A 16432-nucleotide genomic window follows, 5' to 3' on the forward strand; every position below is an offset into this window, starting at 1 on the left:
TCATCCAGTCAGATGTTCAGTTCTGGGTTGTGTCCTTTCCCCAGCCTGCCAGCCTGCCAGCCTGAGCTAAGAAGAATGGACCCACCTGCTTAGCCCAAAAATTTGAAACAACAAAGATTCAACTACCAGACGACATGAAGCTCATGAAGAAGAAAGAACAAGTGAGGATGCCTAGGTCTTTCTTAGAAGGAGTGACTAAATACCCAAGGGAGCAAATATGGACACAAAGTGTGGGTCAGAATCTGAAGGGGGGTTTGTAGGGAGACCATTCCATCTGGGTATTCATTCCATGGGCAGTCACCAAAAATAGATCAAAGGTTCCCAATGGAGAAGTTAGAGAGTAAACTGAAGGAGCCGGAAAGGGTTGGTGGCCCCATGAGGAGAGCAACAATACCAACCAGCCAGAGCTCCCCAGGGACTAAAATCACCAGCCTAGGAGCATATATGGAGGGACACATGACTCCAGCTGTATATGTAGGGGAGGATGGCCTTGTTGGGCATAGGTGGGAGAGGAAATCTTTGGTCCCATGAAGGCTGAACACTGAGTGGGGGGGGATCTGAGGGTGGGGAGGGGGAGTGAAGGTAGGGGGTGCACATCCTTATAGAAGCAGGAGGAGGGGGGATGGTATAAGGGGTTCCTGGTGGTGGTGGGGGAATGCAGTAAGGGGATAAAATTTGAAATGTAAATATTATATCCAATAAAAGAGGGGGAAAAAAAGAAAAGTGGTTAGAACCAACATCCTTAATAAAATGTCAGCCCTCTTAAAAAAAATTATATTGATACTAAACTTTGTTTTGAGAATTGTATATTGCAGAATAATCAGCCTTGGTGTATCTACTTATCAAGCAAGCTGGGCAGACCTGCTCAAACCTCTGAGGTCCTGGAATTCCATCTGGATGCAGTGAAGACACAGCATCAGAGGCTTATCAATTTACTCTTCCCCCCACTCCTCTTTTAATATCTCAACGCCCATAATCAGCTTGAAGAAGCTAATGAAGAGTCAGTGCCCCTATTCCCTGGGCTTGGGGACTAAGGTGGTAAATGTTGGGCTGTCTCTCTAGGGAAAAGTAGTGGTTTTGTCAGAATAGAGAGGATTAGCTAGGGTTTATTGCATAGCCATAACCTATTAGTAGAAATCTGTATAATTAATATCAAGATGAAGATATAAATTCTTAAATGGCACCAATTTACTTTGTTTACAAATTTTAAGGTTTTCATTGGCATGAGCTTCTTCGTGATATAAGAGTGAAACGAATATTGTTACTCTCATAGGCATTGTACCAGCATAACACATTTAGGAATACAAGGCTTAGACCCAGTCCTTCTTTAACTTTTTTAACAGATTTGAGATGGTTAGCCTGTAAGCTAAGGGACTATAGCAAATTCATGGCTTGGAGCTTATTGTTAGGGTGTTTTCTATGTTTTATTTAGAAATAACTGAGTGGAGTTAACAGACAACAGTCAAGATTACCTTACTTGGATAATTGGTTTTCAAAATGTTAGAAGTCCACAGAATTAACGTGACAAACATTTCTGTATTAATGTTCATTTTGATTAGAGACCTGTCTGCTCCTGACAGCTTCCTGTATTGAATTCTAAGAAGAAATTGAGCATCTTTGGAGTTACTCCAGTTGTGGTGAGACAGCCACTAGACAAGAATTGCCTCTTTCCATCTACAGACAAATTACTGTCCAGAAAAGGACACACTTGCAGAATAGTCGACTGATTATATCTGCCTAGACAGAGTAATCAGCCCTTAATAATTCTGCAGCACTAAGGTTTGTCAGATGATCCTGGGCCAGAAGGCAGAAGAACAGATGCTCCAATGTTTTGAAGTAGAGTGAGTGTCCAGGTGGTCAGAGGTCTCTATAAATTGGCTAAGTTTTAGAAACTACGATTTTTGCTTCCCACAATTATAGTTAACTCAGTCATTCTGGATTTCTGATGGAGTTGAAAACATATAGCTATTGACCTTAAGAGAAAAGATTTGAGTGGATGGTCATCAGCTGACATTCATCCTAAAGCCAGGTTCAGAACTAAATGTTCTAGTTAGAATAGATGACAGAGGAGCTGGTTAGTCAACAAAAGGATGGACTGGGTATTAGGACTATCCTGTACCTCACTGGTACAAATTGGCATAATTATCCTCTAATTGTATTTTGAGAGAAAAGTTTCATTTTAACAGGAAGGGTGATGTGTAGGAGGAGCTAAGGTAGGAGGAGTACTGAGAGGAAGAAAAGGAGTAAGAAGAGGAGAAGAAGAAGGAGAGGAGAAGCTAGGTGATGAAAGAGAGAAAGGAGAAGAAGAAGGAGAGGAGAAGCTAGGTGATGAAAGAGAGAAAGAGGGGGGAGACAGGGAGGCAGATATTCATGTATCTCCACCAGTCAAAGATAGTTGTTATATCTAGGTCGGTCAGTGAGTTACACCTCTGATTGAACAATTCCAAACTTATAAAGCCTATGATTAACATTTTTTTAAAAAGTATAAATGCAAAAAGGCAAAGGGAGCATGGGATAGGGGTTTCCTAAGGGGGGTGGGGGGGAATAGGGATAGGGGATGCCATCTGAAGTGTAAATAAAATATCTAATAAAAAAATGCACACACACACACAAAAAAACAACCAAACCAAAAAAAAAAAAAAAAAAAAAAAAAAAACCAAAAAAAAAAAAAAAAAAAAAAAAAGAAAAAAGATAAGAAAGTGCAAGGCTTGAAGGGTTTGGGAGAACAAAAAAAAAAAAGAGTTGTTTGTCCTAGAAAAATCTTTGTGACAAGTTGCTTTTATCTTGAAATTACAGCTAGAAAAAGCAAGAAATTTTGTTTGGTTTAAATATATAAGATGTGTTGTCACTTCATTTTTGTCTCTATTTGGTTTTAAGGTATAAATATATTCTACATAAGTTATTAGATATGATTAAAATTTACAACTTTGGTAACAGAAAGTTGACTTAAGATTGGTAACTCTGGGTTAGAGTCATTCAGAAACCAGATATATAAAGATAAAATTTAACAACAATGTCTCTTTAGTGAGATAATAAAAGCTACACTGTCATACATTCATATATAAGGATTGGCAGCAAAACTTTGTAACATAAAGGTAATCTACTTGGTGTTGATTTTAGAGAAAATAGATAGCTTAAAAATTGGTTTTGTTTCTCAAAATTATGGTTATACACTAATGTTACAAAAGAAGCTTAAAAACATAGTTAAACTGCCACTATTCCATTGGCTACAGTTGGTAGTTCAATCGTGAGTTTGAGATTTTTTGATTTGCCCATATATATATATATATATATATATATATATATATTACAGCACATAGAGTTAAAGTTTAAAAAGATAAAAAATAAAAATAAGAAAAACTTGCAGCATAGTACAGGCCTAGTCAGGCCTCAAAAAACAAGCCAAGATTAAGAACATTTACATTTAAATTAAGGCAATGCAGACTGAGCTCAGCAGAAGCTCAGGTGCCAAACATTCCTTTTGTCCTGGGTCTTTAGACCAGCTCCTAGAAAGATGTTTCTTGCTAGGGAGGAGGGGTAATTCTAAGACCCAGACATTTACAACAGTCTGTGGGCCAAGAGTTATAATGATTAAAATTATGCCTACTTCTTTCCATGACGTTATAACTGTACCTGCTAACAACAACAACAACAAAAAAATTGTTCAATTTGTTTTTGTTCCTTTGCATCTGCTTCCTTTCAAAGTTGTTAAAAGTGAGATGCTTTTGGTTCCTCTAATGTATATAACAATATTTAGAGGACAAGGTTGCCTTCAGCTTGGCCTTTACCTGATAATTCTTACTCAGCTAAAAAAGATTGGTTATTGAATTAATTCAAAACAAAGTTCAAACTTAAGATTTATAAAACTAACAGGATATTACAGCCTGACTTGCCTACTCCAGCTGCCATTACAATAAATACATATAGAATTATTATAGATCTAGAAGATGTTTTTATACCATTTCTTTACATTTCTGGTAAAGGTGGGAGGTTTGCAGTCAGTAAATTTGTTCGTAATTTTTGAGAGCCCATGAAGCGATATTATTAGAAATGTTTGCCTCAAAGAATGGTTAATATATATATATATATATATATATATATATATATATATATATATTGTTGTTGCTTTAATACAAGAAATTAAGAGTTTAAATCTTTTAGTGTATATTATTCATTGTGTGATACTTTATTAACAGATTTCTCTAAAGGAGTTTTTCTACAAGCCTTTGCTCCAATATAACAAGCTTTAAAAATTTTGGAGTACTTGTTGCTCCAAAAAAGATTCAAAGACAGTATCTTTTCAATATTTGAGACCTCAGTTATATTCTAAACAGATTGTGACACAGAAAATTCTAATAAAAATAGATAGTTGGCTAGAGAGATGGCTCAGCTGTTAAAGGCTAGACTTATAATTAAAAATATAAGAATTGAATTCCCAGCAACCACATGGTGGCTCACAACCATTTGTGGTGGGATCTAGTGCCCTCTTCTGGTTTGTAAATGTACATGCAAAAAGAAAATGGTTTGCTTTTAATTTTGATTTGCGTTTAATGATTTTTAAAAGTTGTTAAGAGATATTAATTGGCTAAAACCTCATCTTGAGCTTACCATAGGAGAATTTGAACCTCTATTTGATATTCTCAAGGAATACAAGTCCTAATTCCCCTTGACAATTAACTAAATAAGGAGAGATAGCTTTGCTGAAGGTAGAGTAAGCTGTTAGTTAACACCAGACAAATTATATAGACTATGAAAAATTGTTTGTGTTATTACTACTCATGTGCTCACAGCAGCCCTTTGACAAAAGAAACCATTGAGGTAGATTTATCTTTCTTCATTTACAAAGTTTAAACATCCTATTATAAAATTATTATTGTGTTAATACAAGATTATATGATAGAATCCTAAAAACATTTTGGATAAAAGGTTTATTCCTTATTCCAAATAGCAATAAATTGGTTATTAAAAAATAATAATGATATTTGGCCTATTACATGACAAACTTTTTAGACAAATTTGATGATCATTCGTTACAGTTTTCTCTATACATGCTTTTATATTTCCTAAAATTTACTATGCATGCAGCCCATAGAAAAGATGTTTGCTGTATTTACTATACTTACAGATGCCTCATCTATTGAGAAGACAATATATGTAATTAAATCACATGTTTATTTTCTTGAGTTTCCCCTGCTTCAACACAAATAATTGAATTATGTGTTGTAGCCACTGTTTGAAATACTGAGAAATCAAACTTTCAATTTATATACTCATGGCCAGTATATGGCTCATGATTTATAATTGCTTAAAATTGTTCCTTTCTTTAGATATAGCTAATTCTCAAATTTCATTTATAAAAATACAGCTTAATTTATGAAACATATACTGTTTCTTAACTTTATAAGACATTTAAAAACTCTTTGCAATGCCTGAACCCCAGGACAATGCCAGTACAGATTTATATACTAGACATATTATAGGCCTTTCAAAAATAATTGGCCATACAATGTTATTCTTTACAACATCAAAAGAATAATAGCTTAAGACAACAATTTGACATTTCTGAAAAGTGTGCAAGTTAAATTGCAAAAACTTGTTCTCAATATCTTCAGTTTTTTCATAATGGTGTTACTCATTTTTGATTTAAAAAAAATTAAAATATGTACATATGACTTGACACTTTTTAGGCTTTCTAGTTACAACTACTTTAACAAGAGAAACAACTAAAAATATACTTAGTTATTGCCTATATTATTTTCCTGTGCTTGGTTTTCCATATCAGATTAAGATAGATAATGGAACTGGCTATTACAGTTATTTGACTACAGTCAAACATTTGAGATATTTTGTTGACAATTTAATATTACTGATATCTCCTTATTATCCTCAAGGACAAGAAATTGTGAAAGAGAGGTTATGAAACTTTAAAATAATACTTTCATAACTCTCTAAATATGAAAAAAGCAGATAATGGTGCTTCTTCCCTGGTTTTACAAGTAATTCTAAAAAATTGACTTTTTTAAAAGTAGAAGGGGGAAATTATAATCCCCCCCCCAAGGTCACCAAAAGCACACCTTGCTTTTGTTTTATTTGCTTTAAATTTTCTACAAACTGATGCTAAAGGTCAGTCTACACTGGATTGCCACTGGCATCCAGTTACTTCCAACTCATTTGCCAGGGTCTTGCGGAGAGACCCCTTAACTAATACTTGGAATGGTCTTGACCCTGTTTTAATTTGGAGCTGTGGCTCAGTCCGTAATTTTTCAGACAAAGAGAACGGAGCCTGATGGCTGCCTGAAAGACTGGTCTGTCAAGTGGACACAGATTATTGAGCCTAATAATTATGATTCTAATGATAAAGATGGCTCACAATCTTTATCAACCAGCTGATTTAACTTGACATATAATCTCCACTCTTACTGGAGAGTGTTTTTTATCATTACTTAAAGCCACCCACTTATATACCTGGTGGTTAGACTTGTGTCTGATCCCTGCTAATTAGCAGTTGGATTAGATACTGGAACATATCCACTCTCAACCTTATTTTCTACATTGCTTGGATAATCATGTTGCTTTTAACCTTTGAACCTTATATTTTAAGCAGATTGATTGCCCTTACACAAGGATCGCTCTCAGTAAGCTCAGCTATTCATCATGACAGTTACACATCGCTGTGAAGAATTGCATCTAGTGCATGCCCACAGGTCCTTTGTTCTGAATGTGGTCTTGGTCTAAAGAGTGTGCCAATGATGGCCAGTTAGTCAACAATGGGTAAGAGTGTTTTGAGCTCCTATAAACCTAAGACAGAGGCATACATCATTATGCTATGTATGTTTTCCTCAATGACGGGTAATTATAGGAGTGATTTTTAGCTCCTATAAACCTAAGACAGAGGCATACATCAATATGCTATGCATGATTTCCTCAATGACAGGTAATATAGGAATAATATAAATGCCAACCTAAGCCAGACACAGTCACCTGGCCACTCTAGACCCTAGATGGGACGAAATATTGTGCCCCATCCAGATATTGGCACTGCCATCTTAAAAAAATTAAGGGGGGAACTTCTCCCATCCTGCCAGCCTGCCAGCCTGAGCAGGCTTGAAAGCTGTTTACCACAAGAGACCAAACAATAGGTCATGGGAGGCATTACATTGCTGGCCTTGGCACTCTGCAGTCTGTTACAGGAGCTAAGAAGAATGGACTGCCTGCTGAGCTTGCCTTGACACCTTCTGGCTACTATCTCCTTGCCTAGCCCCTGGGCTGAACAGAGAAGAGACTCTTGGGGGCGGGGCTTCTCCTTTATATGTGAAAGCAAAATATTAAACTTTGGGCCTTGATCAGAGAACTTTGTCTCGGCCCCACATTTCTCTCACCCTCCATTCCCATTCATTCCCAGGCTTCCTCTCAGGTGAACCCGGTTCCCGTAGCTGCTGGCAGCTACACTGGGTTAGGCTGGGCTCTCCTATTCTACAGACACCTCTTCATTCTGCTCTGTTTCCTTTGCTGTGCAGAAGCTTTTTCTTTCATGAGATCCCATTAATCAGCTCTTATTTCCTGAGCTGTTGATGTCCTTTTCAGGAAGCCTATGGCCATATCTTGAAGACTTTTCCATGTTTTGCTCTAGGAGATTTGTTTCATGTTTATCTTCTCTTGCTCAGAGTCCTGTCTTTGACTGAGAGTGTGTGAATCACTCAGGAGCACTCTCTACCTCACTTATCTCATCCCCTTCAAGCAGAGCCAGGGAGGGTGAACCATGGAGAGGGCACTTATTCATGCAGGTGAGACTGCCCTGGACAGAAATGACCAACTTGGAGGAGTCAGTTTAAACTCCTCACATGAGAACAATGGACATAATGTGTTCTGACTACCTGCAGTATCAGAATTGTTGCCACATCTTGAACAGTACTGTTTTATTAGGTCTTCCTGCCCCAATTCTTCCTCTACTTAAACCAAAGGGAAACTTGGAATTTGTTTATTCCCTTTCCCTATGTATTGATTAGATCTCATTTGTTTTTTTTCCCTACTACTTCTCCCCCACCCCACACTACTTTAATTATCCTGCCTCACATAGTATTTTATATCCTTTGAAGTTTTAAAACTCAGGGTGATCTGTTTTGACTTTATGACCTTCTATATAAATTTCAGAGTTAACATATTCACTTCCAGAAAAAAATATGGCTATAATCGTAGTTGTTTTTTAATGGAATCCATAGATACATTTTAAGGAAATGAGTTAAAATACTCAGTCTTCCATTTTATAAACTTGTAATTTGCTTCTACTTCTTTAAGCCTTTTATTTATTGGATATTTTATTTACATTTCAGATGTTATTCCCTTTCCCCATTTCCCCCTCCCGCCCCCCCAGGAACCCTTTATCCCATTCCCCCTCCTCCTGCTTCTATGAGGATGTGCCCCACCCACCTCCCCACTCCCACCTCCCCACCCTTGAATTCCCCCACATTGGGCATCTAGCCTTCACGGATTCTTTAAGCCTTTTAAGACTACTATGTTTTGTAGTTTTCTGTATAACTGTTATCCATATATAGAGACTAGTATTATAGGCTACTTTTAGAGTTAATTCTTATTATATTCCATTAAATGTCTTTGTAATGCTAAATAAGATATTTTAAAAAGAGGTTTGTGGATACAAGAAAATTGCAAGGGAAGAACAGAGACTTCTCAGTATCCCCCTTATGCAGTTTTCTTTTACTAACATGATGTTTCAGGTGATATTTAATAGAACTCATAAACCAATACTGGTACAATATTAGTAATTAACACCAATGGCTGTGCAGTCCAGTGGGTTTTGTAGTACATAATGCCGTTTATCCATGTCTATATAATAACAAAAATAGAAATGGCAGCACCCTTAGAGTTTCTTGTCTTTATACTGCTCATTTCCCTTTTCCCCAGAATCTCTGCCAACTTCTGACAGTAAGATCTTCTTTACTATTGTTACAAGTGTTTACATCTTCAGTGTTTTATGTCCTATTCGATAACTTTGTTCATTCCTCTTTCCCCATTGACTCTTCCTTTCCTCTTTCTTTTTTCATCTGCCTTCCATTGTTTTTTGGTTGGTTTTTTTGGTGTTTGATGGAGACAGGGTTATTGGCTTAGATTTTTCAGAAACTACTTTACTTAGGGTTCTTAAATGCTTCAACCTCCCTTCTAGCCTACCAACCTGAAATAGGGGAGAAAGAAAGTTAATGGGGAAGGGGGGTTGTGGACCTGTTTAGAAGTAGTTCTTTGGGTGTGATTTCACTCTTCATTGTCAGGATACTAGCAGTCCAGTCCAATAGGAAACACCAAACAAGAATCAATAATGGTGGCATGGTTCAGCAGGAACAGCAAGGCTCCTCTAAATCAGCAGGAGTCAGCAGCCAGTATCGGTTGAAATACCATGAGAAGTTCTTTGGCACATTTCTCTCTATGAAGTGATGACCAGTGAAGACAAACCAGCAAAGACCAGCCAAGTGTTGCTTGGCATAGCAATGCCACTGTCTATGAGGTTCTAGTTATAATTTTACTAAATATCAAGCACTTTCTCAAATGTCTGTTTTCAGCAAAAGATCACATACATTACAAGACAACTTCCAGAAAAATATCACACTACACAACTGAGTTTTTGAAGAAACCAGAAACTTCCACTTTCCAAGTCCAAACTGGCCTGGAATTCACTATTTTGCCTCCGTTGGTCTCTAACTCATGGCAATCCTCCTGCCTATGCCTCATTATTACTGAGATTATAAGTGTAAGATTATAAGAGAGCCACTCCATAGTTAATGCAAGTCTCCATTTACATAACAGTATTCTACTTTATAACTGGGCAGGTACATTTGTAAGAAAGTTTGCCCATGGGCTAGAAAAATAGCTGAGTGATTAAGAGCATTGGCTACTCTTCCAGAGGAACTAGGTTCACTTCCCAGCACCCACATGGAATCACATAACTATCTGTAATCTGTATTCTCTTCTGCCTTCTGGGTGCACTCCATATATGTGGTACATAGACATATATGCAGGCAAAACACCAATACACATGAAATTTTTTCTTATAATCAACTGTTCCCAGTATATTATTGTTATTAATATTTTGATCAGTTAAAAGTTAGATCAGTTAAAAATAATAAAATGGGACTGAGTGTGGTGATATGCACCTTTAATCCTAGTATTCAAGGAGGCAGAGCCGGCCAGTGGTGGTGCACGCCTTTAATCCCAGCACTTGGGAGGCAGAGGCAGGCGGATGCCTGGTCTACAGAGTGAGTTCCAGGACAGCCAGGACTACACAGAGAAACCCTGTCTTGAAAACCAAAAACCAAAAAAAACCAAAAACCAAAAACCAAAAACCAAAAACCAAAAACCAAAAACCAAAAACCAAAAACCAAAAACCAAAAACCAAAAACCAAAAACCAAAAACCAAAAACCAAAAACCAAAAACCAAAAACACCAAAAACACCAAAAACACCAAAAACACCAAAAACACCAAAAACACCAAAAACACCAAAAACACCAAAAACACCAAAAACACCAAAAACACCAAAAACCAAAAACCAAAAACCAAAAACCAAAAACCAAAAACCAAAAAAAAACCAAAAACCAAAAACCAAAAACCAAAAACCAAAAACCAAAAACCAAAAACCAAAAACCAAAAACCAAAAACCAAAAACCAAAAACCAAAAACCAAAAACCAAAACCAAAAACCAAAAACCAAAAACCAAAAACCAAAAAACAAACAAAAAAAAGGAGGCGGAGGGGGCGGCGGAGGGGGCGGCGGAGGGGGCGGAGGAGGTGGAGGAGGCAGAGGCGGCAGAGGCAAGGCAGAGGCAGGCAGATTGCTGGGAGGTTGAGACCATCCTGGTCTACATAGTGAATTCCTGTTGAACCAGGGTTATCTGGTAAGACCTTGCCTCAAAAACATCAAGAGAACATCAACAAAAAGAATAGAAACATTGAAAATATTCATGTTATTTAGTTCTTGAGACTTCTATACATATATTCAATGAAATATAATCACATATGCACTTCATTTCTTTCCTTGAGGTTCCCCCATATGTCTTCAACATATCTCCTTCCCAATCTTATGTCTTTGTTTTTATAGTTAATTACATTAGTGTTGCTCATGTGTGCATGGGTATGGAGTCATACATTGGAGTATGAGAATTCTATGTGTGGCTGATAGCTCCTCAGTAAGGGGTGATCCCTGGACATTTTAACATTTATGATTCTCTTCTTGTGTATAAATGTATTTCTGACCAGAACAGTCTTCCTTTTCTCTCAGGAACCTGTTTTCAAGGCAGTTCAAATGATGACAAATTTTCTCATGTTCCTGCTAGTCTCTGAGTCTTTCTTCCTACTTCATTCTGAAGAATACTTTTCCTGGATATGGAGTTCCAGCCCAGTTTTATTCTTTAAGCACACAGCTTAAGAATAAAGCACACACTTCATTCTTCAACAGCTCGGGTTTTAAAAAAATTGTTTGTCTCATCTTTTTCTTTAGTGTGTGTGTGTGTGTGTGTGTGTGTGTGTGTGTGTGTGTGTGCGTGTGCGCGTGTGCGTGTGCGTGCATACTTGTCTCTGTGTGTAGAAGCCAGAAGTTAACATTAGGTATCTTTCTCTATTACTCTCTACCTCCTTTCTTGTGATGAAGACTCCTACTGAACCTGGAGCTCATTGCTTTGGCCAGGCTGGCTGCTAAGCCACTGAGCCCCTATAGGGGACCTGCTTTTCTACTCCTTCTTTTCCCAACCATTGCTGGACATATAAGCTTTTAGTTTTGTGAAGTCCCAATTGTCAATTGTTTGCATTAATTCCTGAACAAATGGAGTCCAATTCACAAAGGGTTTTTTTTTTTTTTTTTTTTTTTTTCATCTTCTAGGGCACGATCTATGTTTTTCTTTAGCAGTTTACCATTTCATTTTTAGGTCTTTGATATATTTGAAGTTAATTTTTGTGCAAGGTGAAAAGGGTCCAATTTATTTATGTATGAAGACTTCCAGTTTTCCAAGCACAATTTGTTAAAACTGCTGGTTTCCCTCTAGTATCGATGTATTTGTGGCACCAGGTATTAGAATAATGATGCCTGCTTCTTTACTGATCCCATTTGTCTGAAATACTTCGTCCAACTTCTCACTCTAAAGTGCTATTTATCTTTGAGGGCAAGATGGGTTTCTTTCTTCTTCCCCCAACATAATGTTTTATTATTTGATAATTTTTGACAGCTCACCCCATCACATTCACCTCCCATTCCTTCCAGGTTCATCCTTCCACCCTTGAGTCCCTCCTCCCCCTGGTACCCCTACTAAGTTTAATTTGTGTTGCCCATATACTTCCTGGAGCATGGTCATATTCCCAGTAGTCAGCCACTTAGAGAAAACTGAGTCCTTCCCTACCCCTTCCCAGAAGCTATCAACTGTGAAGAGCTATACGTAGCATCTTTATCACAGTTTTTAAAGACTCATACGATCCAAGCTGCTGCCAGTTGTTATGATTAAGGCAGTTGAGTTTCTTATAGACAACAAAAAGAAGGATTTTGTTTCTTTTTGAATGCAGGAGACCTGAGATGGATTCTATTGTATTAATGCAAGGTTCTTTTGAATGTAGAAGTCATATATGCTGTCCTGTGGCCACTGCTAGCCATTGTTGAGGAGTACTATTGCATTCAGGTTTTATTAAAGTAAAAAGATTTTGAGGAAAACATAAAGAAGTCTCTAAGAAGCTAGAGGGTTGCTGGCTCATGGCTGCAAGGAGAAAAGAGAAACAGGGTGAAAAGAAGAGGCATCCCCAAACAATGACTCTGTTCAGTAAGAGGAGTTTTCTGTAGGAATCCAGGCTTCTCTTCTTTCCTGTTTAAAATTCTTATTGTCTTGGACTTTGGACAACCTTTCACTGACTTTACCAGGGCTCTTTAATCTTTATACACTGGATTTGCATAATGGTGTTCCCCCCCCCCAATTTCTTCATTTATTTTAATTATTCTTTCATCTGAATTTTTTTCAAAATATCCATATATTCACAGATTTATTTTCCCATTTTGTTTAGTCTGCTATTAAAACTCTAAATTTTATTCAATTTTTTTTTCATTCATTGAATTCCTCAGCTCCAAGTTGCTGTTACATTCTACTTTGTGATTATCTGTCTCTGTTGCTTTTCTCAATTAGAACATGAATTGGTTTTCCTGTGTCCAATGAATTGTCTATTTGTATGCATTCAAATTTCCTTACTATTTTGAATTTTTTATTCAATTACTAAAATTTCATTGCTTTGAAGCCTTTTAAACATGCTATATAAAAACTGGCATTACAAATCAAAATTATAACAGTATTGGAGATCATTATTTCTTTACTTTCTGCCTGGCAGCTTTTTGTTTTAATTCAGGCTGCATGTAGCACTTATTTATTAAAGGTTATGTCTACTGATAATGCCTTGAATTTTGTAAAAACTTTCTTACTGTATTAAAAGTGGTTTGTTTCCTAGTTTTCTAATTGGACATTATCTTGGTTGTTACAAGCCTTTGCCTATTTTATAAAAGTTCAGTGTAGTTGGTTCAGATAGATTTTTTTTTTCTGTCTTGGAAAGACGGTTTGAATGTTGCTAGTCTACCACTTTGCTGAAGTTTGCTGATTGCCTTCAGAATTGTGATTTGAAGGTTGCAGATATCTGCACACATCCCAAATTCTTACATATTTTGACAATCTTTTTTAAATCTACTCAAAATTTCCCATTTGAGTGACAAGCACATTGTAAGGTTATCATATTGCCTGCATTCCATTCTGTGTTTTGTTATACATAATTTGATAACTATGTTATGAAAGAATTAGCCATGTAACATCTAATTTATGTCACAAAAGCTTGCAATGAACAGAAAAACCTACCTATCGTTTCCTGAACAGGCAAAGGTAAATGCACTATGCATCACATAATTGGTTGTTTGATGGAACAAAAAATACATAATTTAAAAATACATATTAATATGTGGGTTTATTAGAGCCAGTTTATTATTAATTTGAGAAAGGATAGTTATTGTTTAAATTTTCTACTTTTTAAACTAAAAATTTACAGGTTTACCTATTAGAATGTGTTCTGTAATATCCAATCATAAACTTGTGCTTACCAACCACTCTGTTCATGTCCAATTGGAATATGATGTCACTCATTGTTGGGTTCATTTCTGTCTGAGGTCCTGATGGCCCCTGAACTTCTGTGACTGATTTTTTCTGAGCTGTAATAATAGCAGACTTCCAGATCAGTTCATTGCAAATCAACACCTTAAGGTTAAGTTGTATAACATGATGAGAATAATTAGAGATAGTATATATTACAATCACTTAACTATATTTACTTTACAACTTAAAATTAACTGAAGAAAAATGAGTCAATATTTTAATATGTATCTTTTATTAATGTCTATATATTTGTTCTTGTCTGTGTATGCATCTGTAATGTGTGCATATTATATGAGTGCAGGTGCCCACAGAGATGAGAAGTGTTCTTTTGAGCCCCTTTAACTGGAGTTAAAGGCTGCTGTGAGTAACAGGACAGGGGACTGAACTTCGGTCCTCTGGAAAATCAAAATGTGCTTTTAAGCACTGAGCTATCTCTCTAGCCCTAACTCATCATTTTAAAGAAGCTTACAAAATACATACTGTATTACAATTATATATTTGCACTTTCAACTATTATCACTATTTGGTGTGTATAGCATATACATGTGTATATGTTCATGTGAGTGTGCATGTTTGTGTGTCAGAGGTCAGAGGTTGATGTCAAGGGTCTTTCTGTCACTCTATTTGTTGAGACAAGATCTGTTCACTGAACTTGAGGTTCACTCACTCAGCTAGAATGGCAGGCCCTTGAGATCCAGGGACCTGTCTGTCTGCACTTCCACCAGCCCTGGGATACAGACATGAGCTGCCATGCCCAAGTAAAATAATTTTTTAAATCAATCTATCTATCTATCTATCTATCTATCTATCTATCTATCTATCATCTGTCTATCTATCTGTCACATTTCTATCATTAATTCCATAGAAATTCACATAATAAAGCTCTTTTCCTTCTCTTCAATAAGCTCACCAAAAAAGAAAAAAGAAAAAAAAGAAGAGAAAACCAAGAGAAAAACAGTAGAAAAAGGAAAGAAAAAAGGAAACTTATAACCTTCAGTATAAAAGTCATATTTTGAGGAACAGAAAGATGTGTGATACACTTAATACTCTTCAGAGGACCCAGGTTCAATTCTCAGCACCCACATGATAGCTTATAACTACATATAATCCACTTCCAGAGAATTCAGCACCATATTCTGGCCTCCTTGTATACTTAATATTTATGCAGAAAAACACACTAATACACATTCAATAAAGGTAAATCTTTTTTAAAAAAGTACTATTCTGAGATCTGAGGTAATGCAGTGGAGCCACTCATGACAACTTGCTCCTGCAGAAGTGCACAGATATCCTGTCCTGATGAAAAGGCATGTCTAATATACTTTGGTGATGATAACTATATTTAGAGTTTCATAAAAGGAAAGAGGGTTTAGACAGAGACTGAGCAAATAGGGAGGACTTGATCCTACCACTAAGGGAACTGTATAGATAGTCATTGTGACTAATGTTCTGCTTTCATGATCATGCATGTGCCACTGTGATGAATAGAAAATAGTTCCTGTAAATAATACAACTGTGGAAGGGCCCATGAGAAACTTGCCCAAGCAAACACAATATATGACCTGACAGGAAGCAATTTAAGAAAGGAGGTTCTATTTTGGTCTACTATTGGGGGGATATATTCTTTCATGATAGGGAAAATACAGAGTTGGCAGTGAGTAGTCAGATTGCATTCGGCTGTCAGGAAGCAGAGAAAAATCAGGAAAAGGGGGTGGACTATAAAACACCAAGGCCTGCTCACCATGAACCACCCCTGTCAGCAAGGCTTCACTTTTTAATGGTTCCACACCTTTCCAAACAGCACTACCAGCCAGAGACTCAGTGTTTAAACACATGAGCCTTTTGGGGGGACATTTTACTTTCAAATCATGACAGCCATACAGATTGAAAATGGATACAGAGTGACCAGCTGCCCCTGCACTATGGCTTCCTTACCATAAAGTACCTTCAAACTGTGAACCAAAATAATGCCTTCCTTCCTTAAGTTGCTTTTGTCAGGCATGTTGTTACATCAACAAAAAAAGGTAAGGAGTACAGGAGAAGTCTCAGAAATGCTCTGGGTCATTCGCTGTAATCCTTAGTTGCATTAGGCTTACTTCATCCCCATTAATCTGATCAAAAGACCAGTATGACACACTTTTGGTGTTCTCTCCTAAACACACATTTACAAACCTAGGCAAGATGAAAGTTTTCCAAGTATTCATAAAGTGATAGTTTATGAAGTGCCACTACAAATAAGAAATAGAAAGAGCCCTTTAGCCAAATAG

General features: G+C 36.8%; 1 protein-coding gene across 2 annotated transcripts in view; it reads right to left on the bottom strand.

Moving 5' to 3' along the window:
* The window catches only part of Ccdc7 (coiled-coil domain containing 7), a 297148-nt gene that overhangs the window by 96755 nt on the left and 183961 nt on the right, over window positions 1–16432 (bottom strand). For both annotated transcript variants that reach the window (XM_076916072.1, XM_076916071.1), the window contains exon 35: window positions 14114–14221. In XM_076916072.1, the coding sequence (XP_076772187.1) occupies window positions 14114–14221 (108 nt within the window). The remainder of the gene's footprint in view (window positions 1–14113; window positions 14222–16432) is intronic.

The sequence above is a fragment of the Arvicanthis niloticus genome, chromosome 18 (genome assembly GCF_011762505.2).
Source record: "Arvicanthis niloticus isolate mArvNil1 chromosome 18, mArvNil1.pat.X, whole genome shotgun sequence".
Lineage (NCBI taxonomy): Eukaryota > Metazoa > Chordata > Mammalia > Rodentia > Muridae > Arvicanthis > Arvicanthis niloticus.